The sequence below is a fragment of the Ovis canadensis genome, chromosome 2, assembly GCF_042477335.2.
Source record: "Ovis canadensis isolate MfBH-ARS-UI-01 breed Bighorn chromosome 2, ARS-UI_OviCan_v2, whole genome shotgun sequence".
Taxonomy (NCBI): Eukaryota; Metazoa; Chordata; class Mammalia; order Artiodactyla; family Bovidae; genus Ovis; species Ovis canadensis.
The window spans coordinates 9,355,208-9,368,014 of NC_091246.1; the positions used below are offsets into that span (position 1 = coordinate 9,355,208).

At 51.1% G+C, this 12,807-nt stretch overlaps 1 protein-coding gene across 2 annotated transcripts in view; it reads left to right on the forward strand.

The window, feature by feature from the left end:
- The window catches only part of WHRN (whirlin), a 91,348-nt gene that overhangs the window by 23,104 nt on the left and 55,437 nt on the right, over window positions 1-12,807 (forward strand). For both annotated transcript variants that reach the window (XM_069573844.1, XM_069573845.1), the window contains exon 2: window positions 5,530-5,748. In XM_069573844.1, coding sequence (XP_069429945.1) covers window positions 5,530-5,748 — 219 coding nt within the window. The remainder of the gene's footprint in view (window positions 1-5,529; window positions 5,749-12,807) is intronic.

Below are 12,807 nucleotides of genomic sequence, written 5' to 3' on the forward strand. Positions count from 1 at the left end.
GACACACACAGTTAAGTCAAAGTGCCATGGGTGGAGCCCTCCTCACTGCATTCTTATGGCCCCGGCACCAGGACCGTGTTCCCAGAGCCTGTTTAGGTGTGGAAAGTGCTGTCTCAGGAATCCTGTTTTTCTGCAGTTTTGCCAGAAAAATAAGGCAGCAGTCTATGATGATATTCAAGCTCTCCAAGACCCAGTGAAAGCCCGCATTTACCCCCTGCCCCTAAAGAGCCAATATCAGAGGTTCTGGAATGGTCCAGGCTGGAGTGGCCTTCAGATTTTCTGGTCCCACAGGCTGGTGATGGGGAGACCGAGGTGCACAGAGGAAGCCACTTGCCCAGGGCTGGTTTCCTGTGTCTGGGCTGTGCCTCTGTGTCCCTTCCCATCTCGGGTTGCCAGGGTCCCCTTCTGCAGTGCGCTGGGGGCCGGCGGTGCATGGGAGACTCGGTGACCTGTCAGGCCCTCTCCGGCGCCAGCCTTCCCTCTTGTTCTCATCAAAGGCATTAACCTCCTCTCCATTCTCAAGGTTGCTGCTCGCCTATTTATAGAACTGACCAAGAAAACGCCACTATTGCCAGTGATACAGAATACAAATTGTGCACTGGGCGTTGATTTTCATTCTTTCAGACACCTTCTTTTTTTTTTTTCCAACTCCTTGGATAATGCTTTTCTATACCTGGTTTGCCTTCTCAATGTGGAGTCACTACTGGGAGAGGGAAGCGGGCTCTGCCACATGCTGACGCCCCCACTGTGTGCAGAAGCCCACTCTCTAGGTGTTCCATTTTACCCACAGGATTCTGAGAGGTGGGCATTGTCTGCGTGCCCCCCACCGCCCCGCCCACCAACGTGTGCTGCTTTGAGAGCAGAAGCAGCCAGCCTCAGTGACCCTGGACTCACAAGTGTCAGAGGCGACTTAAATCCAGTTCTGTCCAAATCCACAAGGTCCCGTTCTTTCCACTTGCCTTCCCCTGTCCCAAATTCCAGCTCAGGCTTCCAGATCTGATGAGGAAGGTGGTTGCATGGTGATGCCTGTGCATGTTATGGTTCCTTCGGAGGCCAAAAATCTGCTTTCTCACCCAGCCAGGGCAAGCAGGTTTTTCTGAGGACCTACTCTGGGCCTGGGCTTCACTACTGGCTCCGCGGATAAAGAATCCACGTGTAATGCGGGTGTTGCAGGAGATGCGAGTTCGATCCCTGGATCAGGAAGATCCCTTGAGGAGGACATGACAACCCACTCCAGTATTCTTGCCTGGAGAATCCCATGGACAGGGGAGCCTGGGGGGCTACAGTCCACAGAGTCACAAAGAGTCAGACACGGCTGAAGCAGCTTCACAGGCAGGCACACACTCTGGGCCCAGCAAAGCCTTGTCTCTCTTCAGGCCGCGGGTGCCCAGGTGCCCTGAAGATATGCTCACATTGCTCTCTCCAGGCCAGGCACACGGTAGGCTCTTGGCCAGCCCTTGTGGAATGAGTGAGGGCTCAGACTCACCATCTGTCCCAGGGAGGAAGCAGAGAAGAGGCAAGCCCTTCGAAGCAGTGTCAGAGCTGCAGCAGCACCTTTGTGGAGGAGGTAGCCAGGGCCGGGGCAGAGGGGTCAGAAAGACCCCTCAAAGGCCACAGCGGCTTCCGTGGATGCTGTGCGCTAAATTCCAGCAAAAGCTTGCTTGGTCTCAGGCTTCCTCCATCCTGCATCTTAAACTTCACAGAGATTTTATTTTCCCAATTGTTCTGTCAGGGGAGTCCCGGGGAATGGGAAGAGAACACTGTAAATCTTTCTTTGCTCATCTTCTCAGAAATCTTTTTTACAAGCAGGATTTTGGAGAGCTGCCATCTGCTCGTTATCCCTCTGCCCGGGGACTGGCATTTAACTGTGGGATCGAGGGGCCCTCCCAGCCCGACCTTTCTCCTCTGGAAGAGGTTCAGGTGTCAGAGTGTCCAGGCCTGTGGTCCAGTGTCCTTGTCCGGAAACTCTACCCAAGCAGGGCTCTCCACTGCCTCTGAAAGCCCCGCCCTTGACCCCTTTAGTCCATGGAAAGAACTGGGGGTCAGTACTACACGGTGCTCTGCAGGTTCAGAGAGTTAAGTGCCACCCCCCCCTTTATGCATATTGCTATTTTCTGATATTGAAAGCACTACGCCTTCCTTCTGGAACATTTGGAAGATATAGAAAAACAGGAAGAACAAAACAACCACCCATAATCCTGCCCCCCAGAGAGAAGGCCTGCTGGCATCTTGGCGCATTATTACCCCTCGGTTTCAATTTCTTTCCCCTGTGTAATTTTTCTCTTAACATAACTGAGATCACACTGTGAGACAGGATTTATATCCTCTGACCCCACTTAACATTAAAATCTATTACATTAAGATGCTTTGTAATGATTGTAAAATCTATCACATTAAAATTCTTTGTAATGATTGTAAATGTGATTTTAATGGCAGTATGAACTTACCCATGTGTAGGTACTATCATTGATACAAAATCCCCGGTTCTGGGGTGTGTTTGCTTGTTAATCCCAGTGCTGAATGACCACCTCCCAGAATAAAGGGCTTCATGTCAGTACAGGTGCATCATGGGAAAGCAGTATGGCTGCTCCCAGGGGGCAGAGTTTGGGTTCACCGCTCCCTGTGGTCCTTCCATCCTCGGCCTAGGAAGTGTCAAGTCACGGTGGTATCTACACTCAACATTAGTTGCTGTGGGAAAGGAATCCCTTACTAGCTGTGTGGGCAGGTCATTTCTCCTCCTTTACATCTCACATGCTAGTAAAGTAATGCTCAAAATTCTCCAAGCCAGGCTTCAGCAATACATGAACCGTGAACTCCCCGACGTTCAAGCTGGTTTTAGAAAAGGCAGAGGAACCAGAGATCAAATTGCCAACATCCGCTGGATCATCTAAAAAGCAAGAGACTTCCAGAAAAACATCTATTTCTGCTTTATTGACTATGCCAAAGCCTTTGACTGTGTGGATCACAATAAACTGTGGAAAATTCTAAAAAAGATGGGAATACCAGACCACCTAACCTGCCTCTTGAGAAATCTGTATGCAGGTCAGAAAGCAACAGTACGAACTGGACATGGAACAACAGACTGGTTCCAAATAGGAAAAGGAGTACATCAAGGCTGTATATTGTCACCCTGCTTATTTAACTTCTATGCAGAGTACATCATGAGAAACTCTGGACTGGAAGAAACACAAGCTGGAATCAAGATTGCCGGGAGAAATATCAATAATCTCAGATATGCTGATGACACCACCCTTATGGCAGAAAGTGAAGAGGAGCTAAAAAGCCTCTTGATGAAAGTGAAAATGGAGAGCGAAAAAGTTGGCCTAAACTCAACATTCAGAAAACGAAGATCATGGCATCTTGTCCCATCACTTCATGGGAAATAGATGGGGAAACAGTAGAAACAGTGTCAGACTTTATTTTTGGGGGCTCCAAAATCACTGCAGATGGTGACTGCAGCCATGAAATTAAAAGATGCTTACTCCTTGGAAGAAAAGTTATGAGCAACCTAGATAGTATATTCAAAAGCAGAGACATTACTTTGTCGACTAAGGTCCATCTAGTCAAGGCTATGGTTTTTCCTGTGGTCATGTATGGATGTGAGAGTTGGACTGTGAAGAAGGCTGAGAGCCAAAGAATTGATGCTTTTGAACTGTGGTGTTGAAGATGACTCTTGAGAGTCCCTTGGACTGCAAGGAGATCCAACCGATCCATTCTGAAGGAGATCGACCCTGGGATTTCTTGGAAGGAATGATGCTGAAGCTGAAGCTCCAGTACTTTGGCCACTTCATGCGAAGAGTTGACTCACTGGAAAAGACTCTGATGTTGGGAGGGATTGGGGGCAGGAGGAAAAGGGGACGACAGAGGATGAGATGGCTGGATGGCATCACTGACTCGATGGACGTGAGTCTGAGTGAACTCCGGGAGATGGTGATGGACAGGGAGGCCTGGTGTGCTGCAATTCATGGGGTTGCAAAGAGTGGGACACGACTGAGCGACTGAACTTACTTCAGCTGACTCATGGAATCCCTCCTCACCAAGATTGGATTCCATAAGGATTTCAGGAGATAAAGCATATCAGGTACACAGGAGAATGTCTCATACATACAGGCCTTTTATCATTATTAAGCTACCATTATTGCTGTTGGTCAATCACTAAGTCATGTGTGACTCTTTGCAACTCCATGGACTGTAGCATGCCAGGCTTCCCTGTCCTTCACTGTCTCCCGGAGCTTGCTCAAACTCATGTCCGTTGTGTCGATGATGCCATCCAACCATCTCATCCTCTATTTCCCCTTCTCCTCTTGCCCTCAATCTTTCCCAGCATCAGGGTCTTTTCCAATGAGTCAACTCTTCACATCAGGTGGCCAAAGTATTGGAGCTTCAGCTTCAGCATCAGTCATAATGAACATTCAGGGTTGATTTCCTTTAGGGTTGACTGATTTGATCTCCTTGCTGTCCAAGGGACTCTCAAGAGTCTTCTTCAACACCACAGTTTGAAAGCATCAATTCTTCAGCGCTCAGCCTTCTTTATGGTTCAACTCTTACATCCATACATGACTACTGGAAAAACCATAGCTCTGACTATATGCACCTTTGTTAGCAAAGTGATGTCTCTGCTTTTGAACACTCTGTCTAGGTTTGTCATAGGTTTTCTTCCAAGGAGCAAGTGTCTTTTAATTTTATGGCTGCAATTACCATCTGCAGTGATTTTGGAGCCCAAGAAAATAAAATCTGCCACTTTTTCCATTTTTTTCCCCTTCTCTTTGCCATGAAGTGATGGCCATTATTATCAGTACTTTTATCTCTTAACTCTCTATTGGGGTCGTCGAGGTCTTCCCCAGTTTCCGTAAGGGCTCGCGGGTTCAGCATATGGTTGTGCTAGTGGCTAAGATTTGTTACAGCGAAAGGGTACCCAGCACAGCGAGCGTGGAGAACGGCACCCAGGGCTGAACGGCAGGAAGCCAGGCACGGCTCCCGCGCCCTCTCCCTACAGTCACGTGGGGTGGGCTTGATCCCGCCGGCAGAGTCGCAACAACACGTGTGAAAGGTCTTCCAGGGACGCTCTTTAGAGACTCACCCCAGGGGATTTTGATGTGGGAGCTGGTCATGTAGGCACCTCTGCCTGTACCCACATTCCAGACCACTACGTTGTTTGCACAAATAGTCCCGGCATGGTGAGCCTCCCATACCAAGTAAGGAATGGTGGGAACATTCAGATTCCATGTTCCCAGAGGTCAGCCCAGCAGGCCTTCAGAAGGACGCAGTTGTAGGCCTGCTCCATTAACTCTTCAGCAAAGATTTGCTGAGAGGTCCTATTTCTTGTGTTTGGACCACTTCAAGGTGAGGGGTGGGGTGGGGTGGGACAGATGTCCTCATTTCCATAGGACAAAACTGAGGGCTGGGAAAGGGAAGAGATGTAGGGGCTGGCTGCCTCCTCCATGTGCAGGGTCCTAAGAGGAAGCAAGTTCTGAACAATCTCTCACGATCCCCTTTCCTGCTAACAGGTATCTCTCTCTCTCTCTCTAGGCTCTCAAGGGCTCCAAGAAGCTGGTGCTGTCGGTGTACTCAGCGGGGCGCATCCCCGGTGGCTACGTCACCAACCACATCTACACCTGGGTGGACCCCCAGGGCCGCAGCATCTCCCCACCTTCAGGCCTGCCCCAGCCCCACGGCAGCGCCCTGCGGCAGCATGAGGGTGACCGGAGGAGCACCCTGCGCCTCCTGCAAGGCGGGGATGAGAAAAAGGTGAGCCTTCTGGCCATGGCCTCGCGGGGCCTCCTGGAGATGGAGGGCTGGTGGGAATCGGGGTGGAGGAGCTGGCCACTGAGTTGCCATTCTCCTTGCCAAACCCAGAAAAGGGAAGCTTCTTAGAGCCTGGAAGAAAGGCCTTGGTTTTGTAGGGGCTCTGGTCTTCATCTGCCTCAATTCCCTTGTTGTTCAGTTGCTCAGTTGTGTCCAACTCTTTGTGACTCCATGGACTGCAGCACGCCAGCTTTCCCCTGTCCTTTACCATCTCCCGCAGTTTGCTCAAATTCATGTCCATTGAGTCAGTGATGCCATCCCACCATCTCATCCTCTGTGTTCCCCTTCTCCTCCTGCCTTCAATCTTTCCCAGCATCAGGGTCTTTTCTAACGAGTCAGCTCTTCGCATCAAGTGGCCAAAATATTGGAGTTTCAGCTTCAGCATCAGTCCTTCCAATGTATATTCAGGGTTGATTTCCTTTAGGGTTGACTGGTTTGATCTCCTTGCAGTCCAAGGGACTCTCAAGAGTCCCGCACCACAGTTGGAAAGCATCAGTTCTCCATGGCAGAGTAGAGGGAACCCTCTAGGCTTGGGGGGCTGCTCCGTTCTCCCTCTGCCGTCTTCTGTGATATTGCCCCCTATGGTTGAAGCCTAGTCTTCATGTAGCCCCGAGAGTGGACAGAAGAGGACGATGGAAGTGGAAGAGAGGACGCTCAGATGGTCCGCACTAGCGATGGTTTAACTCCTCAGTGCCCCAGATCCAGGCATGTGGCCACGTGCCACATGCAGCTGCCAGGACTCCAAGCCTCACGGGGCACCTTTTGCAATGTGGGTCTCGGGTTGTAAGGAATGGAAACTGGTCCTGGTCACCTTCTACAAAGTCAGAATTGGCTGGCAGTGTGTGGGCAGGCCCAGAACTGAAGCTGAGGCTCAGGATGCAGCCCCCAGGAAGAAAGGGGTCCCCGTGTTTTCCATTCTCCGCATCCTTTCCCTGAAGGTTCGTGTACTGGGGAGGGAGCACCTGATTGGCTGGCAGGAAGGTGCCTTTGATTGACAGAAACACCAGTACTGTGGCTGGTGGGGGATGGGTTGTAGCCCAAAGCTCCATGGGATGCTGTAACCCGAAGAAGAGGGCAGGGGCCTCAATGCCCTCTACAGAACCTTCCTTCCCCAAGACCATGATTGTTTCTTTAATAAAATTGAGAAAGGACTGAGAGATGGTCCCCCGTGATTTTTAAGGTTAATTCGGGTGCTGTTTGCATTGCACCCTTTCGTTGCCCCTGGGACCAAGGAAGTCCTTCCTATAAGCAGCTCTCTGATGTTTGAAGACCTTGGCACAGCTTGGGGCTCTGAGCCAAGCGCCTTCCCTCTGGAGACTCTTTCTTAGCTCTCCTTTCCTGTCGATAAGACCATAACATTTATTTAATGCGTTTTGTGTTCTTTGCTCAAATATCAGTATGCTGGGTCCAGCAGAGGTGGCGGGGGTTTCCGCCAGCAGAGAGGCAGCGGCGTGGCCAGTTAGTGTGCACCACCAGCGCCTGCCTGGGCTTCTTCAAGGGGGCCAAGGCTGGTTGGCCGCAGAAAGGAGCTCGTGCCCGCCTCCCCGCCAGGCACTGTTGTTCTCTGTTGTCCGTCACAGGAAAGCTTCACAGGCTGTGGCACTGAGTCATTTTCAAGGCCAGACTTCCAGGGCTGGGCAGAGAACTTGTTGTATCTTTTTCTCAAGGCTTCGCTCTGGAGCGCATGATCTTAGGGTAGTAATTATGATCAGGGGAGAGCTCGCCATGTGCTGGCTTGTGCTTACAGCATCTTCCTGAATCCTTGTGGTTGCTCTATGGGGAAGGTGTCATTAGCAACATTTTGGAGATGCAGAATCCAAGACTCAGGTGCCGTGGCAACTAGGATCCATTGAGTGAGTCAGCCCATGCGTAGTGAGCACCTGCGGTATACCTGGTGCTGTCATGGGAGATGGGAATGGAGAAATGGACAGGAGACAAGAAGCCCTGCCCTGGGGAAGCTACTGGTGAGTTTGGAGGTCATAGGAGGAATGAGACGATAGTCCAGAAATGGGCATATGTGAACAAGATAATTAAGATGGTGAGGCTTGATGGAAGGAAATAAAATCAGGAAGGGTGATGGAGAGTAATGGGGAGTGAACCCCTGTTTCAGATGAGGTGGGTTGGGAGGGTCTGTCTGAGGAGATGACTTCTGAGCTGAGACCGAGAGGAAGATGGAGCTGCTGTGTATCATTCTGAGCGCTGAAAATGCCAGGGGGCTAGGACAGCATGTGCAAAGGCCCTGAGGTGGGAGTAAATGTGGCATCTTCAAGGCTTAGAGAAAAGGACCCTGGCACTGGAATTGAATGGGTGGGAAGGTTGGGAGGATGTGAGGTGCCCTGTGCGTGTCTTGGAGTAACTTATATAGGAATGTAGAAGGCAGAAGGGCTTCCCAGGTGGCGCTAGAGGCCAGTGCAGGAGATGCAAGCATCGTGGGTTTGATCCCTGTGTCAGGAAGATCCCCTGAAGGAGGAAATGGCAACCTATTCCAGTATTCTTATCGGGAGAAGAGGAGCCTGGCAGACTATAGTCCATAGGGTTGCAAAGAGTCGAACACAACTGAAGTGACTGAGCGTGCACGAACGTGTGTGTGCAGAAGGCAGAAGCTGAGACAATCAGGCTCCAGCGGGAACACAGACAGTTCGGAAGGCAGGAAATGCCGTGACCCACACCGGAGAAGCTCCTCCATTGTCCCGTTCCTCTTCCTGCTGGTGCAGTGTGGAGCCCCTGTCTTCCCACTGAGGACGGGCATAGGGGAAATGTCTCTGGAGCCCTCACTTTTGCCTCCTTGGCCCGATTCTCTTCTCTCCAGCGGCCTGGTCCCATCCAGTATTCCAGATAGCCACCCCAGACTCTGGACTTCCCATGCCAAACTTCAAAAAGCCTAACCTCAACCCAAGTGGGGACACACCTCCTAGGCAAATAAGTTCTCAGGGCAACAGTGATAATATCACTGGTAGTGACATTATCCTTGCAAGCCGCTCAACTGTCCACCGAAGCTAGTTCTGATTTTGCAGCCCTTGCTAGTAAGGCTCTTCTCTACACTGGAGTGTGAGAACCAGCCCAGAGGCTGCAGGAAGGAACAGAAGGGAAGAGCACAGGTAACTCCCGCGAGAATCAGGCCTGTCTGCTGTCAAGTCACAGTCACATGCTCAGAGGTGAATAGGGGGGCAGAGTTGTTCATCATTCCAGCTTCCCATTCTGTGTTGACCCCTCGTCTCTATAGTACAGATGTAGTCTCTGTATGAAAACACCTAGGACAGATCTGTTGTGGGGGTTAGACGGGATCATGTTGGCATGACAGGAAGAGTAAGACACTGGATCCAGACTGCTTGGCTTCAAATCCTGACCCCACCACTTGCCAGCTGTGTGACCTTGGAGAAGTTACATAACCTCTCTGAGCCTTAACCTCCTCTTCTATAAAATGGAGACAATGGTAGGGCCTCCTCTCCCCACCGCTGCTTCTGTGCTTTGGTGCACTCACCGTGCCTGAATCAGGGCCTGGCACAGTGTACACGCTTCAGTTCAGTTCAGTTCAGTCGCTCAGTCGTACTCGACTCTTTGCGACCCCATGAACCGGAGCACGCCAGGCCTCCCTGTCCATCACCAACTCCTGGAGTCCACCCAAACTCATGATGCCATCCAACCACCTCATCCTCAGTTGCCCCCTTCTCCTCCTGCCCTCAATCTTTCCCAGCATCAGGGTCTTTTCAAATGAGTCAGCTCTTCGCATCAGGTGGCCAAAGTATTGGAGTTTCAGCTTCAACATCAGTTCTTCCAATGAACACCCAAGACTGATCTCCTTTAGGATGGACTGGTTGGATCTCCTTGCAGTCCAAGGGACTCTCAAGAGTCTTCTCCAACACCACAGTTCAAACGCATCAATTCTTTGGTGCTCAGCTTTCTTTATAGTCCAACTCTCATATCCATACATGACCGCTGGAAAAACCATAGCCTTGACTAGTCAGAAGTATTAATTGCATGAGTGACTGTTTTAAAATGTAGGACTCAAATGTCCCCTACTGCCCACCCCTGACCAGGGTCACTGAGCCAGGGCCCCAATCTGGGCTAAGCAGGAAGATCCTCTGAAGAAGCAGCAGCTCTTCCCTCCCCCAAGCTCATGCCTTCAGCAACTGCAGAGACAAGGTGGGACCCGCCCCTTTGGTTCAGGCTGGGAACCATCTGGGTGCGGAAGGAGAGGAGGGTTTGGAGCTGGGTCTGAAGTCCGTATAAGGAAAACCTACAGTGCTCCTCCCGTGTTTCTCCTTTACCATCACACTCACGGTGCTCTGACACCAGATGTGTGCAGGTTTTTTGCACCAAGTAATTCTCTGAAACACCAGCTGGGTGTCTTATAATTTAACTCAATTCTGACACGCTCTTCCTGGAGACAGTGTCCAGCCGCACAGGTTAAAGAATCAGTCGGACGGAACAGCACCCCCCCCCCGCCCCCGCCCCACTCCAGATGCCAGTGGCAAGTGTAGTTTGTCACCCATGCATCTGACCAATTGGCATAACTCAGAGGCTTCCATGAGCCTGTCTCAGCTTTGATTAATTTGCTAAAATGACTCATGGAACTCAGGTAGATAGTCTACTTACTGTTTACCAGTCTATCTTAAAGGACATGGTAAAGATGAACATCCAGACGGAAGGGATGCATAGGGCAGGGTATGTGGGAGGGTTTCAGAGCTTCCACGCCCCTTCCGGATGTACCACACTCCCCATACCTCCACCTGCTCACTGAGCCGGAAGCTCTCTGAACCCCATACAACTGGGATTTTTATGGAGCCTTCATCATATGGGCATGACCAGTTATTAACTCCATTTCCAGTGCTTCTTCCATCTCTGGAGAATGGGGAAGATAGAGTTTCCAGCAGGTAATTGAAGCAGATGGGGGTGGTGTTGAAAATTCCAAGCTTCTGATCATGGCTGGGTCTTTCTGGTGACCAGACGCCTTCCAGACGCCCGGTCAGAGTTGCCTTATGAGAACAGAAGATGCTCCTAGTGGTCTTCTCACTTAGGAATCTACCAAGTTTCTGGAGCTTATTGCCAGAAAGGAGGACAAAGACAAAAAATATATATTTCGTAGTATAAATCACAGTATTACCCCTGGTTTCCGAACTCCCTGACTGTGTGACCTTGGATGAGTCACCTGACCTTGGGTGAGTCACTTAAGCTTCCCTAGCCGTGATTTGGGGGTGATCACAGGAGCCACATGGGGCTGTTTCAAGAATCAATAAATCATGTGCACAGAGGATGGTGCCTGGGACACAGTAATTCATGGCAGCAACAACCATCATTTATCCATCACTGCCCACCTGCCAGGTGTACCTTTCATATCTTTTTTTGGCTCCCAAATATTTATGGACGTCATCTCCCCGGGCTGTTCACATTGCTTCCTTGGGGTTCTAAGCGGGGTTGGGGGGTGTTGGGAAGAAGGATGGCAGTGCCTGCCCCAGCTAGGCTGTGTGGCTCTCATTTCACTGATGGGGAAACTGAAGATCAGAAAAGCAATGGGCCTTGCCCCAGAGTTACCCAGGAGTAAAGGGCAGAACCAGGATGTGAACTCAGTCCTCTGGGAGGCAATGCCGCGAGCTGGTTAAACGGCTGGGCTCTGCCAGCTGCCAGCTCTTTGATCTTGGCCAGGCCATTTCACCTCTCCAGCCTCAGTCTCCTTATCTGGGAACGGGATGATAAGAGAAACCGCAGAAGAGGAAAGAGAACTAAAGGAGGTAAGGTGTGTGAAGCGCTGAGTAGGGATTTAGGAAAGACGCAGCACATTCAGGAACCAACTGGCTTAGTGCGTTATCATTTTTATATTCTTATTATTGGCCTGCATGGTCTCCTTTTCACTGTGCCAGGCTGCCGCTCACATAGTGAGCGCCCCTTCCCTTAGAGGAGTTCTGTTTCCTGCCAAGCGCGGGTGGGGTTGCCAGCAGGTGATTGAAGCAGACACCCTGCTGTGGGCAGGTCTGTTATTACAGTCCTGTGATGAAGACTCTGTCTTATTCCCATGTAAAGGATTTATGGGGAAGTGACTGGCAAGCCATGGGGTTTGTTTTCATCTTTAGCATTCAAAGGGGGAACACAGCCATCCGTGTGCCCCCGGGTTCCTTTCTGCTCTCTCCCCCACAATCCTCGTGGTCAGTTTGGACTTGAGTCTGTCTTCTCCAGGACCTCCCCCTGACCAGTAGGGGACCGGCTATGTGACCCTGGGCAAGTTCCTTCCCCCCTGATCTCCAGAACAGGGGATTGAAGAATGAAGGGAGGTGACAGATGTAAGGGACGCCTGATGGGTGCAGAGCCCCTGATAACTGTCACATGAATGACTTTTTGGAAAGAGATAGCCAGTTGAAGGGCTTCCCGAACTGACTCCATGACATTCGCCCTCCGCCTCCTGTGAGCAGTCACACTGTGCTCTCTTTGGGTCCCTTACATGCCACTGGGTCTTAACTTATTTTGGGGTGTTTTCTGTCCTTTTGGGGGGTAGGTTTTCAGCTGTTCTGCTTCTCCGGTGGCTCAGACAGTAAGGAATCTGCCTGCAATGCGGGAGACCTGGGTTCGATCCCTGGGTCAGGAAGATCCCCTAGAGAAGGGAATAGCAACCCCCTCCAGTATTCCTGCCTGGAGCATCCCATGGACAGCGGAGCCTGGCAGGGTACAGTCCATGGGGTTGCAAAGAGTCAGACATGACTGAGCAACTAGCTCTTTCAACTGTTTGGCCACTTCTTTTTGTAAGTGGCCAAGCACATCAGTCTCCCTCTTGGATACTGAGGCTTCTGTGCCAGCCTCTTGCCAAACCCCCTCAGCCTCCCCCACCTCCCCCAGCGCTTCCTGCTCCAGCCACCATGCCTCCCTTCTCCGGTTCTTCGTGAAGGATGTCACTTCTCCAGGAAGCTCCCCTGCCATCCATCTCCAGGCAGGGCCATTGCTCCTTGTCTGCACCCACATGGCCCTCAGGTTGCCCCATCCGGCTCTGATCTGGTCTCTCTGCCCCTCAGGACT